Source organism: Bufo gargarizans, unplaced genomic scaffold, assembly GCF_014858855.1.
Source record: "Bufo gargarizans isolate SCDJY-AF-19 unplaced genomic scaffold, ASM1485885v1 original_scaffold_1130_pilon, whole genome shotgun sequence".
Classification (NCBI taxonomy): domain Eukaryota; kingdom Metazoa; phylum Chordata; class Amphibia; order Anura; family Bufonidae; genus Bufo; species Bufo gargarizans.
Window position 1 is genome coordinate 307,080 of NW_025334247.1, and position 25,041 is coordinate 332,120.

At 43.3% G+C, this 25,041-nt stretch overlaps 1 protein-coding gene across 2 annotated transcripts in view; it reads left to right on the plus strand.

Annotated features, from left to right (window-relative positions):
* The window catches only part of SIGLEC1 (sialic acid binding Ig like lectin 1), a 76,806-nt gene that overhangs the window by 34,426 nt on the left and 17,339 nt on the right, over positions 1-25,041 (plus strand). For both annotated transcript variants that reach the window (XM_044273775.1, XM_044273774.1), the window contains 7 exons: positions 701-964; positions 10,739-10,993; positions 14,732-15,031; positions 18,832-19,089; positions 20,264-20,560; positions 23,442-23,699; positions 24,339-24,641. In XM_044273775.1, coding sequence (XP_044129710.1) covers positions 701-964; positions 10,739-10,993; positions 14,732-15,031; positions 18,832-19,089; positions 20,264-20,560; positions 23,442-23,699; positions 24,339-24,641 — 1,935 coding nt within the window. The remainder of the gene's footprint in view (positions 1-700; positions 965-10,738; positions 10,994-14,731; positions 15,032-18,831; positions 19,090-20,263; positions 20,561-23,441; positions 23,700-24,338; positions 24,642-25,041) is intronic.

Here is a 25,041-nt window from a genome sequence, read left to right on the forward strand (position 1 = left end):
CACTTGCCTCTGTGTAATCTCAGACGCACTGGCAGAGGCATCGTCTAACGAAGTGCGCTGGAAGACGGCACATGCGCACTTCGCTTGACGATGCCTCTGCCAGTGCGCCTGTGCAAGATTACACAGAGGCAAGTGAGGTGAATAAATTAGCTAGCAGGCGGCGCTGGGTGGGGAGGGGATCTGTGGATGACAGAGGCAAGTGAAGTAAATAAATTTGCTAGGAGGCGGCGCCGGGGGCATTCGGGTCACTGGACAAATCATCCGGGGCTCCAGCCCAGAATGTTTTGACCTAACGACGCCCCTGGATGGACACACACTTACTTAGAAACTGGGTGCAGAAGGGGGCCACATACAAAGTTTTGCTGTATAGTCCTATAAGATCTGTGTATGCCCTTGCCTGTAAAACCCCTTTAAGGTATATAGGGACAGTGACGGGAAAGTTCCTGATTTGCTACTAAAACCATTAGTCAAAATAATGGCTGGAATGTAATATTTCACTTACCGAGTAGTTCCCCCTGGCATTAGCAGATGAATGTAAGGGGAACCGGCAGCTGACCCACCTTCTATCAAGAATGTTCCATCAAGAATGTGCCTAAAAGTTCTTTAACTTGTTTTGGGGCTGAGAGCTCAATGAATTGGTTTAATATAATTATCAATTCGGATTTTGTGTGCTTACTGTTTATAATAAATTTCTCCATAGATCGGCCCAAAGAAGTGAAAATCGTATTGCATCCTTCAGGTGGAAATATCAAAGAAGGTGACTCTGTCAGCCTGACCTGTCAGGTCAATAGCAGCTACCCCTTGGTGACCAGCTACACTTGGTACAAGGAAGGACAGCAATTTTCCAAAGAAAAGATTGTATCATTCCACAGCCTATCCAGAACTGACCACGGGGAATATCGATGTGAAGTGGAAAATTCTTTAGGCCATGTATCATCGGATATACGTCGAATAATTGTCTTCTGTGAGTAATATCCTAACAAAGGTTCACGAAACACTAATGAAAGATGAGCTTGGACTTGATAATATCACCAGGTAGGGGACCTTGTGCTTGGTCTGGGAAACATGGCTTGTGTGTCGGCCACATCAACATGTGAGTATAGTACAATAGATCCATAGTCAGATAGGAACTCATTGCACCACAAATTACTCAGAGGAGCTGCCATAGATCCGGGAGGTATGGCCACCTCATAAGCTGTGTTTTCCGGACAAGGCACAGTCACTTGCAGGACCCCTCAGTCTGCAATAATAGTCCAACTGGGTGTTACTTGCACAGCGTACATTATCCAATCACTGCTACCAGTGTCAGACTATGTATGGACACCCCCCCCCCCCCCAACTGGTAACATGCAGGTGGACCTCCATTGCAAGCTATTGGCAATTTCTTCAGAACTTTTAGTAGGGATAATGGCACAGCTCAGAGTCATGCTCCAGAATTGTCATTACATGGGAATTGCAAGTAGACTTGTCAGGAGATGGAACAGCTCCTCTTTAAGTACATGCACAAACCTAGCTTTGTGACTTATGGTATCTCATTGTTTCAGAACAAAAGAACTTTGTTTGTTTCAAATGAGCTGGCCACCAACTAGTAGACTGCCCTTTTGATACTCCTTCACAGTATATATGTCCTTTAGTGTCCCTCATAGTAGATATCTTCCCTTAGTGCCCCTCCCAGTGGCTATGCCACCTTAGTGCCCCCTCATAGAAGATATGCCCCTGTAGTTTTAATAAAATAAAAAAACACTACTCACCTAGGCCTGCTCCACAGATGACTGGAACACATTCTCCTCTTGCTTGTCCTTTTTCCACTCAGCACAGTGTCACTGCATTATGCCTGCTGCTGGTGAATTCACTAGCCGGGGAATGATGAAGCAGGAAGGTGATGGATCTCTGCTTCATCACGGTATTCAACTGTATCTGCATCCTAAGGATGCAGATACAGTTAAAAGTGGGGCACACTGCATCCTCATAAACATCTCACTGGATCCGGGACAGTTGGGAGGATAAAGCCATGTGGTCTGCCTCTGGTAGGCCCGTTGCATTTGCAACATTCGCCGTATGGTTAAAGCACCCCTAGATGGAGCTGTCAGTGAAGTCCATGTGTAGGGTTTACTCTAGTGAGCTGAAGTACTTGCTGGACTTGGAACCATTTTTGATGAGTCTTTCACAAAGATATGTTTGTATATTGTATCAAAGGCCTTATTTGCATGGGCCGAGGTTCAGGGCAATTATTGAGAACGACCATACTGTTTAGTAGTGTTGAGTGCAAAAATTCGAATTGCAAATTTTAATCGCGAACATCGCCACTTTGAGAATTTGCAAATATTTAGAATATAGTGCTATATATTCGTATTCGCGAATAGTGTTGAATATTCTAATTGCTAATTTATCGCGAATATATTGCATTGTCGATTTTTTGCAATCAAGTGAACAATGACTGGAGATCACAAATTCTCAAATTTAGGAATTTATAGCAAATTCGAATATTGCCTATGCTGCTCATCACTACTGTTTAGATAGTGTTATGGTAGCTAACTGGTTGGTTTACATTTGGGTTTGCTCACATTTTACAGTATTGCAGTTTTTTGTTTTGAGTTACAGTCTTACTCAATTTTCTAATGATTACAAGGAATATGACATCAAGTTCCCGGATGCCACAGATACTGCAAATGTAACATCTTCCTGAATAGGATACTGTAATTTGGGCCCCAACATTGATAATATTCATTGGAGAAGGGGTTGTTTCAAGGCTATAAAAAGTTTGCATAAAAAGATTACATTATGATCTATGAACTGGCCTCATTGCGGGTTTTATGGTGATAATTAGAATTTTTTTTCAATACATCACAAAAATATCAGACGATGTTGATAGAAATGTCACAGCCGGAGCTTCTCCGGGTCCGGTCTATCATGAGATCATGGAGATATGGTGGCATAGCTTCTAGTAATATCTACAGTGTAGTGAATGAGGTCTGTCGTGTAGACAAATGACAGAGCAGAACTCTAGAAGGAAACTATTTATCAATAAAATAAAAAAATTTATAAAAAAAAACATATTTTAGGATGCCGCCATAATTACAACTTTTCATTTCCCCGACTGACTTCATGAAAATATATGACATAAAAGAAGTGAAAGTTTCATTTCTGTGAAAGGGAAGATAGAACGTCCAAATCAATAAAATACATTATAAAATGTAAAGAAGCGCAGTTTTTGGAGAATCGAAACAAGGATTGTAAACTCGGTGTAGGTGCTGACTGCAGGGATTTATTCGATTTGCAGAAGTGTAAGTTATGAGTCAAAATTATGATTTATATTTTTTAAATGACAATTTAAAGGAAACTAGAAAATATATCATCTTGCAGAAGTCCCGAGGAAGCTGAAAGACCTCGCACCCTCTTATGGCATCTATCTTGTAAAGAGATTGCCCACCCTTTTAAAGTGGTGACCTATCTCCTCAGGACAGGTCTGATTGGTAGGGCTCCGAAACCCGTCACCCCCACTACCCTGATGTTCTGTAATAGAGCTGGAATTACACAGCTCCACCTATCATGCAGTGGACGGAGCTGGCCACGTCAGCGTCCTGTACCCCACTTATACAGATCCATCTTTTGTACAGTGGATAGAGCTGGTTACTACAGCTCCACTACAACTCTCGTCAAGGGGAACAGCCCTGCACTATCCACCTCTGTCCATTACACGTAGTCCTGCCACAGGGACTACGGCAGAACAGCTGATCAGCAGGGATTAGGGGTGCTGGACCCCCACCAATCGGATAGTGATGACCTATCCTGTATTACCATGAGTTGAAAGATAATCTAAAGAGTAGTGTGACTCTGAGGAACTTGGCATAGCCATCTATTGATTGCATTGTCACCAACTGATTTGAGCAAGTTTGGTGTTATACTATATGTATAGTGCAATGCTTAGCCACCCTACAGATGTGTCAACCCTTAACATTCCTCGTATGTTATTACTGACTGCAATTTTACAGGATAAAAATATTATATTGTGACATATATGCAAAAACCTCAACAGGCTGCAATTCACATCATAACTAGAGATAAGCGAATCGAAGTTACCAAAGTGTAATTGGATTCGAATTTCCGGAAAAATTTGACTCATGTTTCGTGGTAACGAATCACATTTTTTTCCTAAAATAGCTGCTGCAGATGTGAGGACATGGAGCAAGGAAATCTGGGAAGGCGGAATCACCCATAATGCCATGCATGCAGCCAATCAGCAGCCAGCCCTGTGATATCACAGCCCTATAAATAGCGGCAGCCATCTTGGATTCTGCCATTTTTCAGTGCACTTAGTGCAGGGAGAGACGTCAGCAGGTGCTAGGGACAGTGCTAGGAAAGACTTCATTGTGCTGAAAAAAAGATTTAGAAGTTCAGTCAAGGTGTAGGGAAAGGATAGGGAGGCATCATCTACACTATAAAAGGAGAACAGGGTTCAGTAGGGGAGTGTACAGCCTGGGTAATAGGAACAATCCTATTACACCTTGCTGCACTGACTTGGGTTTCAATAGATGATACCTCTGTAATTCCAGCAAACCGATCTCTTTATTGAGGTGTAAGTGCTGTGTGATACGGCCATTAACAGGGTTTATTACTAGGAAATATTTATACTTCTTATTAGCCCTTGTGCGGTGCAGTTATATGTTCTAAAGTATTTTGTGGGGTGTATTAGTGGCAAAAAAGAGTATTATTAGCCGTTGTGTGGTGAAGTGAGAAAATCACAGACTTTTTTGGGGCGTATGAATTTCCTTTTTATTTACTTATTTGATCTAACAGTATGTCAGGCAGAGAAGTGCCAGGCCCTGCACAGGGGAGTGGCAGAGGCCTAAATGTTTCTGGTGCAGGCACAGGTTGCAGCAGAGTAAGGGGGTGCGGCAGCAGGGGTCACTTTCAAAGGCCTGAGCTCCCAGTGTCAGTTAAACGGTTGTGTCTTGACCAGCAACCCAGCAGTTCTTGAATGGTTGACTCAGTCTTCCACTTCGTCCCAAGTGACATCAGACACCCCCAGTCAAGAGTCGGTGGGTTCGGCAGACACAAGCCTTAGTTGGCATGGCCCGGGAGCAGGCCCTGTGCCCTCTCCTGTCCTCAACCTGCCTCTGTCCTTTTCTGTTCCCTCAGCCAGAGAAGTATTATATGCTGTGGGCTCAGCTCCACTATACAGTGAGGACGAGCTACTAGAGGTCAGTCAGCAGATACTGGCCAGCCAAGATGTGGAGGAAACATGCACCGCTTCCTCTGGTAGGTGAGGAAAGTGGCGTGGGAGCTAATGTGGCACAGTCAGGCTCCTGGATCAGAGACCTTGAGGAGGACATCAGTGACGTGCAGACAGTACTCGATGATGATGTAGCCGATCGAAATTGGGAGACGGGTCACAAGGGTCTTCATCATCATCAAGAGAAGAGGGTGGCAGCTTGTGCATGAGGCAGCGGTGGAGCCAGCAAGTTGGTAGTGTGGCCGGGAGTGCGGCAGCAGTGGGAGGTCGGGAACCAAACGTGCCCAGGGTAGACCACCTTCTTTTCCGGAGCCTATCTGCCTGGAAAGTAGTGGTGCAGGGGTTCACAGAGGCAGTGGCAGTAGCAGTCAGTCAGAACATAGTGTTGGGGTTAAAATCACCTACTCGGCGGTGTGGCAGTTTTTTGTTAAGCCGCCGGAGGAGGTAAACATGGTTATTTGACAAAGTTGTGGTCCGAAGGTGAAGCGTGGCCAGGGTGCCAATATTCGCACCACAGCCCTGCGTCAACATATGCAGCGTCACCATAAAGTGGCCTGGAAGAACCGTGACTCCAATGTGGTGGCCCAGCCTGCTGCAGCAACCGCTGCATCACCCAGTGGCACACACATGGTTTCAGGCAGTCAAGACTCCACCTCCAACTGAAGGGAGCTGTCTGTCCTTCCCATCATCTACCGGTCTTGATGCTCCTGCTCCTCCTCCTCTTACTCCTCGTCAGTCATTGCGTCAGAAATTGATCACCGAAGCGATTGCCAAGAGACAACAGCATGCGTGCACTCATCCAACGAAAAGCTGAATGTGCTCCTGGCATAGTTGCTGGTGCTGCAGAACTTCCCTTTCCAAGTGGTGGACTCTGCACCTTTCATAGAACTGATGGCTTATGCCGAGCTAAGGTGGAGAGTTCCAAGCCTTCATTTATTTGCCAAAAAGGCAGTACCAGCCCTGCTCACATACGTAGAACAGAAGGTGGGCCAATTCTTGAACCTGTTGGTGTCTGCCAAAGTGCACAGCAGTTCCGACATGTGGAACTGTAACTACGGTCAAGGACAATATATGTTCTTTACGGCCCAGTCAAACCAGAAACTTGGCTAGGTGACACCGCTTTCGCCTCAATGTTCTGACGCTGTTGATCTTGCAACAATATCCGCCTCTGTCTCCACATCCTCCACCGTGTTCTCAGCCTTCACTGCAGGGACAATTCACAGTGCTCCTCCAGCATACCACATGTGCAGGGCATGGCGGTGTCATGCTGTTCTACACGTCATTTGCCTGGGCGAACAGAGTCGCACAGGAGAAACACTTCACTGTGTCCTTCATCAAGAAATCGAATCCTGTCTTTCTCCGTGACAACTCAAAATCAGAACCATGGTGACCAACAATGGGAAGAACATTGTGTTGGTGCTGCATCAAGGAGGGCTGAGCCATGCGCCCTGCATGGCACACGTGTTCAATCTGGTTGTCAAGCGGTTCCACTTATCTACTAGACAACCTAAAAATGGTCAGGAAACTTTGCATGCACTTCAGCCACTTGTACACTGCCAAGTGTAGTGAAGCACCAATTACCAGGGCCCCTTTTGTAATGGAGGCAGTACCCCGGTGTAGGAATGGCTGAGTGGTATAGGGTTGCCTAAAATGTCCCTTTTAGTTTAAGTGAGTGTCACGGTGCTCCTACCTGGATAGTTGGACCCCAGGCATTGGCTCCAAAGCAGACAAACAGGAGGGGGAAATAGTTGAGAAATTTGAAGAAATAATTGTGTATAAACCTTGTGATGAAGCCCTCCTTGATGCAGCACCAACACAATGTTCTTCCCGTTGTTGTCACCATGGTTCCGATTTTGAGTTGTCGCGGAGAAAGACAGGATTCGATTTCTTGATAAAGGACACGGTGAAGTTTCTCTCCTGTGCAACTCTGTTTGCCCAGCCAGCTTTACTTTGATAAACTTTCCATCAGGCACAATCTTCCAACTTTGTCTTGGTCCCAGCAGGCTTTGGCATTTAAACTCTGGCAGGCAGACAAACTCAACTTTGCTACATCTATTGCTCGCTGGCTCTGCTGTACTGACAGGGTAGCTGTATAACTTAGCTTCTTCTTTATGCTGCAACTTCTCTCTTTATAGTCTGTCTCTTAATTATGCCAGGGAACTCTCCTCCTGGCTCCTGAGGCTCTAAGCTGTGGCCCCCCCTTCCAGCAGAGCTGAAGGTGCTCTGGCTGGCTTTGCTTAGCTTTGGCACGTCCAGCAAGGACGTGCCCAGGACACCCTTCTTCCCCTAGCAGGGGGTAAGATAGACTAACCAAAACTGATCCCCACATTTCCTGCAGGAAATGGGACTCGCCCACTCAGGGGACTGGCGACGTGGTACATAGATCTCACGGCTATATGAGCCCTGTGGGGGCTGAACTGAAGGAGGAGGAGGCACACCGTGGCAGTATGCAGTGGTGATGGAGGCAGGGAGTCCCTCCAAGTCACTTGCGCATATATAATTATATATGTACAGCTGGTATCAGTTATACATCTTCTCGTATATAGTGATATGGAGCATGCTGGTATAACCTGGGTATCTCCTGTATATAATTATATATGTACAGCTGGTATAAGTTACACATCTTCTTGTATATAGTGATATGGACCATGCTGGTATAACCTGGGTATCTCCTGTATATAATTATATATGTACAGCTGGTATAAGTTATACATCTTCTTGTATATAGTGATATGGACCATGCTGGTATAACCTGGGCATCTCCTGTATATAATTATATATGTACAGCTGGTATAACCTGGGTATCTCCTGTATATAATTATATATGTACAGCTGGTATAAGTTATACATCTTCTTGTATACAGTGATATGGACCATGCTGGTATAACCTGGGTATCTCCTGTATATAATTATATATGTACAGCTGGTATCAGTTATACATTTTCTCATATATAGTGATATGGAGCATGCTGGTATAACCTGGGTATCTCCTGAATATAATTATATATGTACAGCTGGTATAACCTGGGTATCTCCTGTATATAATTATATATGTACAGCTGGTATAAGTTATACATCTTCTTGTATATAGTGATATGAACCATGCTGGTATAACCTGGGCATCTCCTGTATATAATTATATATGTACAGCTGGTATACGTTATACATCTTCTTGTATATAGTGATATGGACCATGCTGGTATAACCTGGGTATCTCCTGTATATAATTATATATGTACAACTGGTATAATTATACATCTTCTTGTATATAGTGATATGGACCATGCTGGTATAACCTGGGCATCTCCTGTATATAATTATATATGTACAGCTGGTATCAGTTATACATCTTCTTGTATATAGTGATATGGACCATGCTGGTATAACCTGGGTATCTCCTGTATATAATTATATATGTACAGCTGGTATAAGTTATACATCTTCTTGTATATAGTGATATGGACCATACTGGTAAAACCTGGGTATCTCCTGTATATAATTATATATGTACAGCTGGTATAACCTGGGTATCTCCTGTATATAATTATATATGTACAGCTGGTATACGTTATACATCTTCTTGTATATAGTGATATGGACCATGCTGGTATAACCTGGGTATCTCCTGTATATAATTATATATGTACAACTGGTATAATTATACATCTTCTTGTATATAGTGATATGGACCATGCTGGTATAACCTGGGCATCTCCTGTATATAATTATATATGTACAGCTGGTATCAGTTATACATCTTCTTGTATATAGTGATATGGACCATGCTGGTATAACCTGGGTATCTCCTGTATATAATTATATATGTACAGCTGGTATAAGTTATACATCTTCTTGTATATAGTGATATGGACCATACTGGTAAAACCTGGGTATCTCCTGTATATAATTATATATGTACAGCTGGTATAACCTGGGTATCTCCTGTATATAATTATATATGTACAGCTGGTATAAGTTATACATCTTCTTGTATATAGTGATATGGACCATGCTGGTATAACCTGGGCATCTCCTGTATATAATTATATATGTACAGCTGGTATAAGTTATACATCTTCTTGTATATAGTAATATGGACCATGCTGGTATAACCTGGGCATCTAGTATGTAGTATTTAACTATTGTGCGCCACTGTCCACGGTACAATGTCCTTCTTTCCGTGGTGTGATGTCCTCCTTTTTGGGGCTCTGCATGTGGCCACCCTATGCCGCTCTGTGGTCTCCTCCTGCTGCTGCTACCTCAACACTATGTCATTGGGACACTCTGTGGACTTCTCAAGCTGTTCTCCCACCCTTCCCACTCCATAACTGGGCCACTTTTTTGCCTTTTTGGCCTGGGTGACATCATCATTAGAGATGAGCGAATAAAATAAAAAAAAGATTCAGCTGGTTTGCCAAATTTTTTGAAAAATGATCCGAATTTATTTGTGGCAAATCTTGTTAAAAAACGGCTATTTCCTGGCTGCTGGGAGCCTTTATAGTGGTGTAGAAGACTGTGCCTTGCAGTAACACACATATGGAGTCTGCTGTGGTAGTGACATAATACTGTGCGTCCATATGACATGAAGATGACAGGCGTCACTCTTAGAATCACTGCACACTTGTCTTATTTGGGCAGTCACGGGGCCAAAACTGACCAAATAACTCAAGTATGAACTCAGCCTTACAGGTCGATGTTAGCGCCAAGAAGAAGCGCACTCCTTTTACACCGTCGTCAGCTGATTCCACATAGATGTCAGAGGAGGGGCAAAATAATCAGTGACGTCAACACAAACTTACTGCTGACACCTTCTCCACTCTGTCGGGGGCTCTACCTGTATAAGTGTTTAATAGAACATGTTCTGTAGACATCTATGTGGAATCAGCTGACGACGGTGTAAAAGGAGTGCGCTTCTTCTTGGCGCTAACATTGGCCTGTAAGGCTGAGTTCATAGTTATTTGGCCCCGTGACTGCACAAATAAGTGAAGTGTGCAGTGATTCTGAGAGCGACGCCTGTCATCTGCATGTCATACTGACTCACAGTATTATTTCACTACCACAGCAGACTCCCTATGTGTGTTACTGCAAGCACAGTGTTCTACACCACTATAAAGGCTCTCTGCAGCCAGGAAATAGCTGTTTTTTAACAAGATTTTCCACGAATAAATTTGGATCGAATCAAATCTTTTCGTAAAATTCGGCGAACCGGCCAAATCAATCCATTGGGTGGCCACACGTAGACATATAGCATAAACATATCCCGACAGAGGATCTTGAAATAATGGTTTGGTTTTTCATGTTGTGCCACACATCAAGAGATCTAGAGGTAAAAGGTAAAGGAGGACACATCTGTAGCTTCCCCTGGAAAACCATCAGAGCAGTTTCTGTTTTCAGCGGTGCAGAAATGAGTTAATAGAACCTTATTGCATATAATTCCCACTTCTTGATCAATGTTAATATAATACCACAACCTAATGGTGTGTTATTTCTGTGTCATGTCTATAGCGGCTAGGATCGTGGTCTCTCCCTCACAAGGTATGAGAGAAGGAGAGGCGGTGACCCTGACCTGCGAGGTTCCTGGCATCAGACCTGATGAAGTTCACTACAGCTGGTTTAAGAACAATATCTGGATCAAACAAACTTCAGCACCATCGCTCCACTTCCCAGGAGTATCCATCAGCGATGCCGGTTATTACCACTGCACGGTGCAAAATGACAAAGGCAGCGACACTTCCCCTCCTGTCACAGTAAATGTCAAATGTGAGTCTACCTTAACCCATCATCTACAATATGTGAAACTACTGTACGTAGAGTAAGGCTGCATGCACATGTTTTTAATGGCCACTTAAACAGGAGTGAACCCGTCTAACAGCCAGTGCACTAGTGCAATATGGCCTTTTAGGGGTTAAAAAAAATCAATTGTCTCATCCACTTGCATGCGCAGAGGCAGTCATTCCTCTTTTGATACTGAAGGACCTGCACTCAGGCGTCACATTTCAGTGCAGGTCCTTCGGCAGGTCCTTCAGAATCAAGAGAGGAGCAACTACCTCTGCACAAGTGTATTTCAGCTGAGGACACTCAGGGGACATTATTACAGCGGTGGGCCATTATGGGGGACATTAGGTACTGTACAGTATATTACAGGGTTTTAGATTTTATTGATAAAAGCCAATGAAATTCATCCATTTTGAACGGTCAGGAAAAACGGATGCAAAACAGCTATTAGAAATGGACAGAAAATGAATGCACATATGGTTGAAAAATGGCCTTGGAAAAAATGACAGTGTGACATATGCCTGCAGCCTAAGGACCTTCATGTCACTCCACACTGGAGATGTTTGCTCTCTTCATGAAGAATTCTCTCTAATCTGTTAGACTGCAAGGATTAGTATAGTCCTGATGTCTATGAGGGGAATTTTATCAAGCTCCACACTCTAGAATTTCGGCTTCAAAAAGACATAAAAATAAGACCTTGCAAATTTTGGGGCTTATTTGCCCAAAATTATTGTGGCATTTTCCCTTTTTTTTATACCTAGGGTCAGGCAATATGACAATGCAGGAACAAGGCCCAGTGAACAAACAAGGAAAGGCAGAAGATTGTAGAGGAAGGAGGCGAGCAAAGGTGCAGAGAAGTGGCTTGGGCTCACCCTTGGTGCACTTAAAAGAGTTGTCTCATCTGAGACCTTGGTGGAATATCCCTGGGATATGCCACCAATGTCAGATAGGTATGGGGTTCCACCTTTGGGACCTGAACCTATCTCAGAATGGGATACCCTGTGAGCAGCAGTGAGCAGTGAGTGGAGGGCAGCATTCTCTTCTATGGGACTGCTGAAAATAGTGCTGACTCTATCTGTGGACGACCCATAGTAGTGGATGGAGAGGTGGCTGCGCAGGTGCGATCAACTCCTGATTCATTTCTATGGCACTTCGCACTCAGCTATTTTTGGAACTCCCATAGAAATGAATGAAGAACACGCTACACGTGCGCAGTATGATTCCTTTCAATTTTGAACCCCATTCAGGAGATAGGTGTTTGGTCCTAGAGGTGAGACCCACACCTATCTGACATTGGTGGCATATCCTAGCGATATGCCACTGTCTCAGATGAGACAACCCCTTTAACTGCTCATTTGCATATGGATGAAGAGTACCTTTTCTCCAGAATGAAGCAGCAGAAAGGTGTGAAAGAGGTAAAAGTCTAAACAAGTAGAGACGTCCAGCTTCTCATCAAAAAGTGATAGCCTTTATTCTTTAAAGTGATAAAATATCCAATGACACAACATTAGCGTTTACGCGTTTTGGATCACATTTTAAGATTATATACAGGATTATATTCAGTGCCCGGTTCCAGGATGATCCGTGCCTCCCCAAGTGATTGCAGGTGAGCTGCTGTTGAGAACTGTAAAAGGTATCATTACCAGTGATGGCCAGTTCGCATTGTTCGCCGGCGAACACATTTGGGCTGCCATCTTTTCTCACAAGTCCGGCGATGCACAGGTAAGCCCTTACCTGTGCCTGTGCGTGAGCCAGTCTGAAATCAAATGCGGTCACCGGGAGCAGGCAGTTCCGAGAACAGCCGCCGGGGGCCTTCATCGGGCTGTTCTCGGAACTGCCTGCTCCCGCTGACCGCATTTGTTTCAGACCGGCTCGCGGCACAGGCATAGGTAAGGGGTTACCTGTGCCTCGCCGGACTCGTGAGAAAAAATGGCAGCCCTCGTGGGCGAACAATGCAAACTGGCCATCACTGATCATCACATCCAGCTGAGCTAGCCCTACAAGGCATTTTAGATGGTTTATCGGTGAATTTCCTAGTGACAGGCTTCCTTTAACCGAAGACATTGCATTGGGTTGATGTATTTAGAATTTTTTTTATTGATTTTAAACAAATTAAATTTGTTAAGAATTTCCTCAAAAAACTGCATTCTAGCCAATTGGAAATTTTTGTGATTTGTTTCAGACTAAATGCAAAAAATGGTGATTGTCAGCAGACTTGCTTATAATGCCTTTCAGTCAGCCTCAGCCAATCAGGAGAGACTATACTGACACGTATCATTAGAAAGTAGATAAGATCCTAACCAGGACATTCGTGTGTTTTCTGTGGTTATACATTGCTGTTCAGGATGAGCGAATCGACTTCGGATGAAACATCCGAAGTCGATTTGCATAAAACTTTGTTTCAATACTTTACAGAGCGAGCGCTCCGTACAGTATTAGAATGTATTGGCTCCGATGAGCCGAAGTTATTACTTTGCAAAGTCTTGCGAGACTTTACATAATAACTTCAGAAATTGATTTGTACTGTAAAAAAACATTTCCCGAACTCAAGTGGTTCCTTGGAACCGAACCTGTTTTTTACAGTACAAATCAATTTCTGAAGTTATTCTCGCGAGACTTCGCAAAGTAATAACTTTGGCTCTTCGGAGGCTATACATTCTATTACTGCACAGAGTGCTCGCTCCGTACAGTATTAAAACAAAGTTTTATGCGAATCGACTTCGGATTTTTCATCCGAAGTCAATTCGCTCATCCCTAATTTCAGTGATAGGATGTCTGACAGAGAGAGAGAGAAATGAAATCTTACCTTTAAAGACAGGATCAGCTACTATAGTGGAGACAGCAGGTCCTTTCTGTGAGGTTTATTCCAGATGTGACGTTTCGGCCTTTTTCAAGCATGCATTGTGGCTTGTTAGCCGAAACGTCGCTTCTGGAATAAACCTGACCGAAAGGACCTGCTGTCTCCATACTCTCTTTATTTTTTGTGGATATCCGACTTGTTAGAGGAATCTAACCACTTCCCTGGAGATGTGCACCCACCATCAGATCTACTTGGGTGTGGGCCATCTTCTTTAGTGTCTACTATAGGGAGAGTTTACTGAGACCATAGCTCGTAAGATTTCGAGAGAAACTAAACTTTTTATGATTTTTTTTTAAATGTCCCTACTGCCCGAGTAATAATTTTTCTAATGTTTTTTATTTAACGATTTAGAATTTATAATATAGATATCAACCCCCTAAAGCGCAGATTTCCTGCGCACTTAAAATGTATTATTCTCCACACCACTGACTTCTCAGCGATATACGGAGCACGGACTGTACACCTTATTAGTAGGGCCGCAGAGAACGGAGTAGGGGCAGGAGCACACATTGCTGAATCGGACCCAGAATGAATTTAAATAAATGTGCTCATGTCTAGTGTACAATCTTTTTCCTGTTCTTCCATGGTTGAGGTTACTCTACGATCATTGAAAAATACAACAAAATGGCCGTCACACTGAGCAGTTTGGATACATTTTTTATTTTAATATTTTTTTACAAAACTGGGACTGGACCCAATAAAGACAAGTCTTTGTCCCTACACCAATTTGGGTAGGCGGGCAAAGCTTAAAAATTGGTGTGGTGTATAAACTGAAGAATATGATACAATCATAATATAATAAAATTACTGTAAATGTAAATGCTAAGTCGTAATGACCTTCTCTTCTTCTTATCATACCGTAGATCCTCCAAGAATCCCATCACTCTCATCCTTCCTGGAGACTCAACACGGCAACTTGGCCATAATTCACTGTACTGTGGAAAGCAATCCCTTCTCAGAGCTAGCGCTATACAAGGATGGGAGTCTAATAGGAAACTCCAGTTCTCATGGCACCCCCAGCGAGAGACTACAGGTGGTATCAACTGGGAACTCTCTGAGCCTGAAGATCCAGGACGTGAAGCTATCTGATGAAGGGCTGTACAGCTGCAGTGCAAATAATTATTTGGGAAACTCATCTGCAAGTCTTCAGCTGACAGTAGAAAGTTAGTAGTACTGGTTGTTACCTGCTCTGCGGGGCAGAGGGGCTACTGGGTGTCAAAAGTCAAGTGTATGAGGAAGATGGGGCTTGTTATCCCCCATCAGTTCCAAACAACTGCTAATATGGTCCCGGAATTTTGTAGGTGTGCATGTTCTGTGGGAAACACAAGGTAGAGTGCTGTCCTGTAGGTAATAGTGCTGTCCAATATGACAAAGTCATGTAATATAAATAATATTGCATGCCTATATGGTGCGGCGCCGTCCTATAGGTAACAGCTCATTCTTAACAGTAATAGAGATTTCCTATAGGTAATAGTGCTATATATAGGGTCTAGTGTTGTACTATAGGGTATAGTGCTGTACGATAAGCTCTAGTGCTGTAATATAAGGCCTAGTGTAGTACTATAGGGTATAGTGCTAAACTATAGGGTCTAGTGCTGTACTATAGAGTATAGTGCTGTAGGATAAGCTCTAGTGCTGTGGTATAAGGTCTAGTGTAGTACTATGGGGTATAGTTCTGTACTATAGGGTCTAGTGCTGTACAATAAGCTCCAGCAGTGTACTATAAGGTCTAGTGCTATACTATAGGGTTTAGTGCTGTACTATCGGTCTAGTGCTGTACTATAGGGTCTAGTGCTGTAATATAGGGTCAAGTGCTGTAATATAGGGTCAAGTGCTGTACTATAGGGTCTAGTGCTGTACTATATGTTCTACTGCTGTACTACAGTATAGGGTCTAGTGCTGTACTATAGGTTCTACTGCTGTAATATAGGGTCTACTGCTGTACTATAGTATAAGGTCTATTGCTGTACTATAAGGTCTAGTGCTGTACTATTAGCTCCAGCGGTGTACTATAAGGTCTACTGCTGTACTATAGGGTCTAGTGTTGTGCTATAAGGTCTAGTGCTGTACTATAGGGTCTAGTGCTGTACTATAGGGTCTAGTGTTGTACTATAGGTTCTACTGCTGTACTATAGGGTCTAGTGTTGTACTACAGTATAATGTCTACTGCTGTACTATAGGGTCTAGTGCTATACTATAAGGTCTAGTGCTGTACTATAGGGTCTAGTGTTGTACTATAGGTTCTACTGCTGTACTATAGGGTCTTCTGCTGTACTACAGTATAAGGTCTAGTGCTGTACTATAAGGTCTAGTGCTGTACTATAGGGTCTAGTGTTGTAGTATAGGGTCTAGTGCTGTACTATAGGGTCTAGTGCTGTACTATAGGGTCTAGTCCTGTACTATAGGATTTAATGCTGTACTATAAGGTCTAGTGCTGTACTATAGGGTCTAGTGCTGTACTATAGGGTCTAGTCCTGTACTCTAGGGTATAGTGCTGTACAGTTTAGCAGACATCTTAGTTTCCTACTTTTCCATCATCCTCCCCACCTTCTCAACAACCCATCCTGCCCCCCAATACTGTGTCTGCTGTGCCCCCCAATACTATCCTGCAGAAACCATCCCCCTGAAAATACTGGTACCACACAGATAGTGCGACAGTACAAAAATACACCTTTATATTGTGTGCCAGACATAAATTGTCTTCCTTTTGTATGCTCCTTATACCCTACCTCACTTGTTGTATGTCGGTGTGGGTTTATGTTCAGGGTGTGTTGTACGTCTTGATTTTTGTTACATGTCTGGGCTGTTGTTGGTGTTTGTCCCTGCATGTATGCAAGACATTTCCCCTGTGTGTTGTCTCCTCCGGAAGGGGGTTGGTTTCCCGGAGGGGTGAACCACTAGCCTGTATGCAGCGCTGCCTGGGCTGCCTTGCACCTTGCGGCATTGGGGTTATGGCGGAGTTTGTTGTGCTGGATACTTGTGTGAGTTGATGGTATGGCATCCTGTTTGGTATTAGGGCTCCTGTACGTATTCATGGGTTCCAGTCTTGGAAACTTCGGCAGGTAAGTGTGTTGTCTTGTGTTCTTACCTGCCGATCCTCTTGCTGTTTACGGTCTCTCCTTTTCCCTGCTATTAGGTCTTTAGAGACTCTTGTTCTTCTGTGTCTTGGATGAACATGACGTCTCCCCCCTGCTTCTATCTGAGGGATTATCAGGGCGACTCAGGGTCCCAGGCTTCCAGGGTATGAGCCGTCCTACCATCGGGGTCTGCTCATACAGTGAGGAGTAAGGGAGAGGATTAGGGACCTTATAGGAGATGACCTGCTTCCCTTTTCCTGGCTTCTTACCTTTTCGATAGCTTTTGTGCTGTAATATGACCCTCCTATTTAGAATGCTACATATGTGGTTGGTAAATAAAAAAAATACATAAAAAAGATTTAGGCCTGAATGTCTATGACGTTACACGTTGGTTATGCGCTCAAATTATAAATTATATAAATGTCTGTTTCGAAATCTCATCAATTAAGCCGAGTTCAGCTTTGGATTTTTAAACAGTAATTGAAGGATCTCAATTAAAGGATTGCTTCACAAAGAGAAAATTATTATGAGTTGAAAGTACAAATATCACAAAGCACTATTTATTGGGGTATCACAATGTGGAGGCTGCGTTCGCTGGTCTCAAGTTTTAACCATCATTCCAAGACAAATTCAGCTCTGCAACATTTTTATCTATTAGGGACTATGGAATTGCTATGTCTATTACCCCAGGCACTAAGCTGATAATGTGCCTGAGTGACCCCTACAGTATTAGGGCTCCCCTAAATCCCACCAATAGAAATAATTATCTGCCAGAGTGCACTTAGTGTTAACAGTGCCCCCAATAGTAATAATGCCTCCATAGTGCCCATACTAGTAATCATATTTCCCGTAGTCCCCATTAGTAATAATTCTTCTTACAATGTGTAAAAGTAAAAAAAGCCCCCTTGTAATGTGCACAGTACAAAAATAAACCCTATAATGTGTGACAATACAAAAAATACCCCCTTCCTATCAGATCAGACCCCCATATCAGAGCTCAAATCAGATCCTCAAATCAAAGCACTATATCAGATACTCAGACCCTCATATCAGATCCTCAAACGCTCATATCAGATCCTCAAGCCCTCATATCAGATAAAACCCTCATATCAGATCCTCAACCCCATTATCAGATCCTCAAATCCCCATATCAGATCCTCAGACCCTCATATGAGATCCTCAGACCCCCATATCAGATCCTCAGACCCCCATATCAGATCCTCAGACCCCCATATCAGATCCTCAAACCCCCTTATAAGATACTCAGACTCTCAGATCCTCAGACCCCCTTATCAGATGCTCAGACCCTCATATCAGACCCCCATATCAGATGTTCAGGCCCCTTTATCAGATGTTCAGAGCCCCATATCAGATGCTCAGGCCCCATTATCGATGCTCACGCCCCCATATCAGATGCTAAGACCCCCATATCAGATACTCAGAACCCCATATCAGATGCTCAGACCCCCATATCAAATGCTAAAACCCTCATGAGACCTCAAATCAGGCTCAAAATGCTGCTCTACATGTCCGGCGTCCTCTCCTGCAGTGTCCGCTCACTGGTCTTCTCCGGCCCATGCTGCACTGTCACCTGACTGCATGCAGCATCAGGTCATAGTCCACGCTGTATGTCCTGAGCAGACAAGGGAGAAGGGGTGAGCACAGTACTTCTCTCTTTGCCCCCCCCCCCTCCCACCCCACCATAATGGAAGTGCTCACTAGTATTCAAGAATGGGCCTCCTCCCTCGCTGGGCCCCTGTGCAGCTGAATTGACTGCACAGGCGGTATATCCTTCCATGTGTTACCCTCTTTTTTTTCTGCTAAGGTTCTCCAACGTCTTAACATACAATATACAGAGACTAATCTGTCTCATACATGTGTTACAGCGGCTAGAGTGGTCATCACACCATCGCCTGAAACAGAGGAAGGAAAAGAGGTCACCTTGACCTGTATGGCAACCCGAGGCTCTGAGGAAGAAACCACATATTCCTGGTATAAGAACAGCAGGAGTTTTAAAGAAGACATGAAAGGGAAAGAGCTTGTCCTCCCCAGACTGTCCCGAACAGATGCAGGTTCCTATTTCTGCAAAGCTCATGACACCAGAGGCACCAGCACCTCCCCACCGGTGACACTGCACGTGCTATGTAAGTTTCATTTCTCCTAATTACTTAGAGACTGAGCTTGGGATTTCGTAATACTTACATCCGATATAGACCTATGTCAATGGTGGTTTTAAAACCCTAGTACTGCAAATTCATTCATCTTTATTTGAAGCCTTGTTATCTAGATGGATTTTATGAAATATCTCCTCTGATGTTTCCTTCCTTCTTTCCTTCCCTCCCCCAAATCAAATCGCACAAAATTTGGGTTAGTTAAAATTAGAAATTTTTGGATTTAGCTTCCGAATTTTAGTTTCTAGTTACAACATTACTTGGTTCTGAGACGACCGTTGTAACTTGAGACCGTAGCTCTGGAAAAACTGGTAAATGGTTATGAAGCCCCCCCAAAATGTCAACTCAAAATAGAAAAAAACATCAGAACTTAAAGCCAGATAAGCACAACACTGAAACAGCTAAGTCAATTCAGAATATAAAAGTCATAAATAGCTTCTGGAAGCTAAACTTCTGTATACGGTGAGGACAGGAGCTATGCTGTTCAGGGTACCAGTGCTGTCCATTGGAGCAGGTCATCCTGAGCTAAAGAGCATCATGGAACATGCAGTACCGCACTGTACAATAGGGAGGCGCTATCGGACAGCCAATTAGTGCGGGTATTTTACTAGTCATGTGAGTGATTTTCCAGCTAATTACACGTGCCGTAGACATGGTGCTGCAGACCAGTAATGTCTAAGGCATTGTATGTTGAACATGGTTTAAAGTTACAATGGCCAAGGAAAAAATTGCATGTCGAAAATGTTGCAAATATTTTATTCTGAGGCCATTGAAACTGGAGGGACCTGTATAAATATAAGCAAATAATTTCAAAAATTCAACACAAGTTCTTTTTCCAAAAAGTTTTTTTTTGAGTCAGCTCAAGAGATTCAAAGAGGAAGAAAGTTTTTCAGGTAATTGGGATCATTTTGATTTGGGTCGAATTTATTTTGGACCCAAATCAAATTGATTTGCTAATTCTGCCCGAATTGGACCCAAATCAAATTTTAAGCAATTTGGTCATCCCTAATATGTAAAAAAAATTAACTAGCCGGCCACGCAGACATTTTGTAATAAATGTCAATGTGGAGCTTTGTGAATGTCATCATTATAGTGCATCTTCTTCCTTTTAATGAACAGGAGGACAATAATCTGACCTTTTTTGCAGTTCCACCTAGAGACCTCTCACTAAATTCACTTGTATCAAGTGGAGGTATTTCACAGGCGGTTATTCGGTGCACCGTGGACAGTGATCCTCCATCACAGATGCTCCTCTATCGAGACGGGACTTTGCTGGCTTCAAGCACCAAAGTTATTTCCAACAAAAGATATGAAGTTTCCCTTTCAACTAATTCTTTACAGTTACAAATCCAGAACGTTGTGTTTGAGGATGAAGGACAATACATGTGCTTAGCAAACAACTCATATGGACAGATGACGGGGGCCTTAGTATTTTCTGCAGACAGTAAGTGTGAACGCTTTTCTTTCTTCCAGACTGCTTAGCCAAACTCCATAAAAATGATGACTTAGTAGAAACTTTCCATGTTAGACAGTCAATCCTCAGTCTATGCTAGACATGGTAAGAGTTAAGTCTGGTTTCTGCATGCAGTTTTTAAAGCCAATTTCCACACCCACTGCCCTAACAAGTTTTTTATATTCTGCTGAGAGATGTTTATGCTATATGTGTCTAGATGTGGTTAAATTGCAGGTTTAAATTTTTGCTTTTAGTACAGAATTACCAGAACCTTTTGCAGCATTTATTTTGTGTCCCCTCCATAGGATTTTCCTGCAGAGCATTGCTCCCAATCATCAATGTGCAGGAAACTAGCAGGCCACCATTCACTTGAGTTGTTATTCTGTACAAAGTGGGTGGCTAGGAGAAAATTCAAGCTGGCCTGTTCGAGCTATCAGTGAGGCAGTAAACTGAGCCGATGAGGTTCCTGACTAGTGGCATTCACAAACTGGACGGAGCTTGACTAACATCTGGTAGGCTCCACCACCCCAAGTCATACGTGAATGCTACTAGTAGGGCAGTGCAGGGGCCTGATAGATGCCGGACTGACCGCATGTGATGCTGTTGTCTTGAGTGCTCTGACGAGGCCCAGCATGAAGTACAGTCACAGTGCCAGGCCCGTTACATGTGAGTGGAGATGGGGGGAAAGTTACTGGGGGCACTATAGGGAGATTACCTGGGGGAAGTGGGGGCATGAACATTACTTGGGGCAGTGGAAGGACAGTAATAGAGGCAGTGGGGGACATTACTGGGGGCAGTATGGGGACATTACTGGGGTAGTGGGGCGTTCCAGATCTAAAGTTTTCCCTGGGGCCCATAGAACTCTACTGCCTGCACGTCAACCACCTGTGCACTGACCTTGGACTATTTTCTGGATTAGCCTCTAATGAATTTTTTTCTAATGATTCTTCTGATTTTCTGACTGTTCTGGCACTCTCTCCTGGTTCTGACCCTGCTTGTCTACTACTCTTTGTACACTGGTCTTTCTGGGAGATCTGCTTCTAATGATCTCGCACCAGTTTTCTGCTACCTTTCTCTGCAGATATAACCTTAGTCATGTACGGATCCGTTCAGATAATACAACCATCTGCATCCGTTCAGAACAGATCCGTTTGTATTATCTGTAACATAGCCCAGACGGATGCATCTTGAACACCACTGAAAGTCAATGGAGGACGGATCCGTTTTCTGTTGTGCCAGATTGTGTCAGTGAAAACGGATCCGTCCCCATTTGGCTCAGTTTCATCAGACGGACACCAAAACGCTGCAAGCAGCATTTTGGTGTCCGTCTCCAAAGCAGGATGGAGATTGAACTTATGCATTCTGAGCGGATCCTTTTCCATTCAGAATGCATAAGGCCTCTTTCACACGGGCATCATGTTTGCCTGGATAAGAGGCAGGTGCGTTGCGGGAAAATGCGTGATTTTTCTGCGCGAGTGCAAAACATTGTAATGCGTTTTGCACTCCCGTGAGAAAAATGGGCATGTTTGGTACCCAAACCCGAACTTCTTCACAGAAGTTCGGGTTTGGGTTAGGTGCTTAATAGATTGTATTATTTTCCCTTATAACATGGTTATAAGGGAAAATAATAGCATTCTGAATACAGAATACATAGTACAATAGGGCTGGAGGGGTTAAAAAAATAATAATAATTTAAGTCACCTTAATCCACTTGCTCTCACAGCCCGGCTTCTCTTCTGTCTTCTTTTTTGCTGTGTGCAGGAAAAGGACCTGTGGTGACGTCACTCCGGTCATCACATGGTCCATCACATGATCCATCACCATGGTAAAAGATCATGTGATGACCGGAGTGACGTCACCACAGGTCCTTTTCCTGCACACAGCAAAAAAGAAGACAGAAGAGAAGCCGGGCTGTGAGAGCAAGTGGATTAAGGTGACTTAAATTATTATTATTTTTTTAACCCCTCCAGCGCTATTGTACTATGCATTCTGTATTCAGAATGCTATTATTTTCCCTTATAACCATGTTATAAGGGAAAATAATAATGATCGGGTCTCCATCCCGATCGTCTCCTAGCAACCGTGCGTGAAAATCGCACCGCATCCGCACTTGCTTGCGGATGGTTGCGATTTTCATGCAACCCTATTCACTTCTATGGGGCCTGCGTTACGTGATAAACGCACAATATAGAACATGCTGCGATTTTCATGCATCGCATAAGTGATGTGTGAAAATCACAGCTCATGTGCACAGCCCCATAGAAATGAATGGGTCAGGATTCAGTGCGGGTGCAATGCGTTCACCTCACGCATTGCACCCAAGCGGAAAACTCGCCCGTGTGAAAGGGGCCTTAGAATGCAAACTGATCAGTTTTGGACCGCTTGTGAGAGCCCTGATCGGATCTCACAAACTGAAACCCTCAACGTGAGTGGGAAAGTAGCCTAAGTCCATCTGGCCTTGTGGCATGCTCTGGTGAAGAACCAAGGGGTTGCTTTAACTTCCTGCCAACCAGAGTGTTTAAGGAAACCTGGTAGCAGTTTGCTGGCTGTGGTTCTGGACAATGACCATAGTATTTCCTTACAAAGTGTCTGAGCAAGAATGTACTGAATTTGAATACTGGGAAATGAGAGTCCTTAACAAAATTTGGGGAAGTGTAAGGCTGTACACATGTTCTCCATGGGCTGTGATTGGCGTGGCAGCTCAAATACTTGATTGGGGAAGATAATTAATAGACACAACCCTGGGATAAAATTGTACGAGTATTTATGCTAAATCATTTTGGATATCTATGAAATATTTTTATAATGTGGTCAAACAGTAAAAAAAAATCTTCTACATTCTTATCCTCAAAATTTCTCCAAATTAAAATAGCGGCAAAAATTGTTGTATCTCCACCTGGTGATGTTCAAGAGGGAAGCGGAGTAAATCTAACCTGCTTTCTCAAGACTATGTCAGAAAACGTAAAGTACTCCTACACCTGGTATAAAAACAACATCCTATACCTGGAAGGATGGAGCAGCGTCTTAGAAATGTCACAAGTCTCCAGTTTGGATTCTGGTTTTTATTATTGCAAAGCGTGGAACAATGAGAGCAGCAAGAGCTCAGCCGTGGTCAGCCTGAACGTTGCATGTAAGTAGACTGTGCACTCTCATTGGTGTGACCATTAGTGAAAAGGTCAAAACCATTTCTGGTTTCCGTATGGAAAGTGCATCAAGAATTGACATGTTGACAAAGAAAATGTGCAATATAGACGAGCTGTGCTTTTTACCATTGAATGGGAAGAGTATTGTAAGCGTATGTAAACTCAATGCACGGACAGAAGAATCACCAGGCCATTAACTGGACTATGAAGCAATTGAAAAAAGTATTGATCCAGCATCGAGGACATTAATAATAAAATCCAGATCAAAAATATATTAAAAATACATGTCCACTGGCAGATAGCAGATAGCATTTCCTACGCGTTTCAGGCCTCTAGAGCCCTTAAGAACTTTTTTATCTGGATTAGTAACACGTTTGGATTTTTATATTTATTTCTTCTGTGCTGGATCAAGGTTTTTTTCAATTGCTGCAGAATGGTGCCATTTTGCAGACTGAGCACAGATGTCTTTATAGTTTTTATTTTGTTTTATCATGCAGTCCAATAGTAATCACATGGCACAAAACAATTTAACGTATGAGTTTTATTTATACCCATGATTTTTAATACAAACCACTTGGAATCTGTTTCTAACAACAGATACATTTTCCTCCTCTCGCACTGCACAGATGGACCAAGGCATCTCAATGTGATGTCCTTTCAAGACACGGCAGAGGGAAAATCTGCATTTATTCGGTGTACTGTAGACAGTTTCCCATCTGCTGAAATGTCCCTTTATAAAGAAGACCGATTGGTTGCTTCCAGCAGATACGAGGACTCTGTGAGAGATGAGCGATACCAGGTTACATCATCCCGTAACGAGCTGACTGTGAATATTAAGAATCTAAAGCTGGAGGATGAAGGAAAATACAACTGTACCTCCAAAAACAGCATTGGATCAACTTCTCAATCAATGCATTTCAATGTGCAGAGTAAGTTCTACTGTAAAGCTCGAGGTCTTCTCATGTCTTGTATGCTCATTCAATGCATCACTCGCAAACAGCCTCCTCTGTAAAGTTAGCAATAAAAGAGTGAGGAACTAGCTTTTCCTACAAGGAATGAGGACAAAGGTGGGCAAGCGATTACTGGGCCTTTATGTATAAGAATAAGACAGTAAAATGGCCTGAACCGACATTGAGAGGTTGCCTTCTGGATAAGCCCTATGGTCTATGTACAAGTCTGCTGGCATTGCTACTCTAAAAGTGTCCACACATATGAACGTGTCTATTTAGGTCAAAAATGTGTATCTGGCTGTCCTGATGCTCTTCTGAGATTTTGGAAATGGAAGGATTGGGCTTGTCTACTCTAATGCAAGATAAGCCACTACCAGGG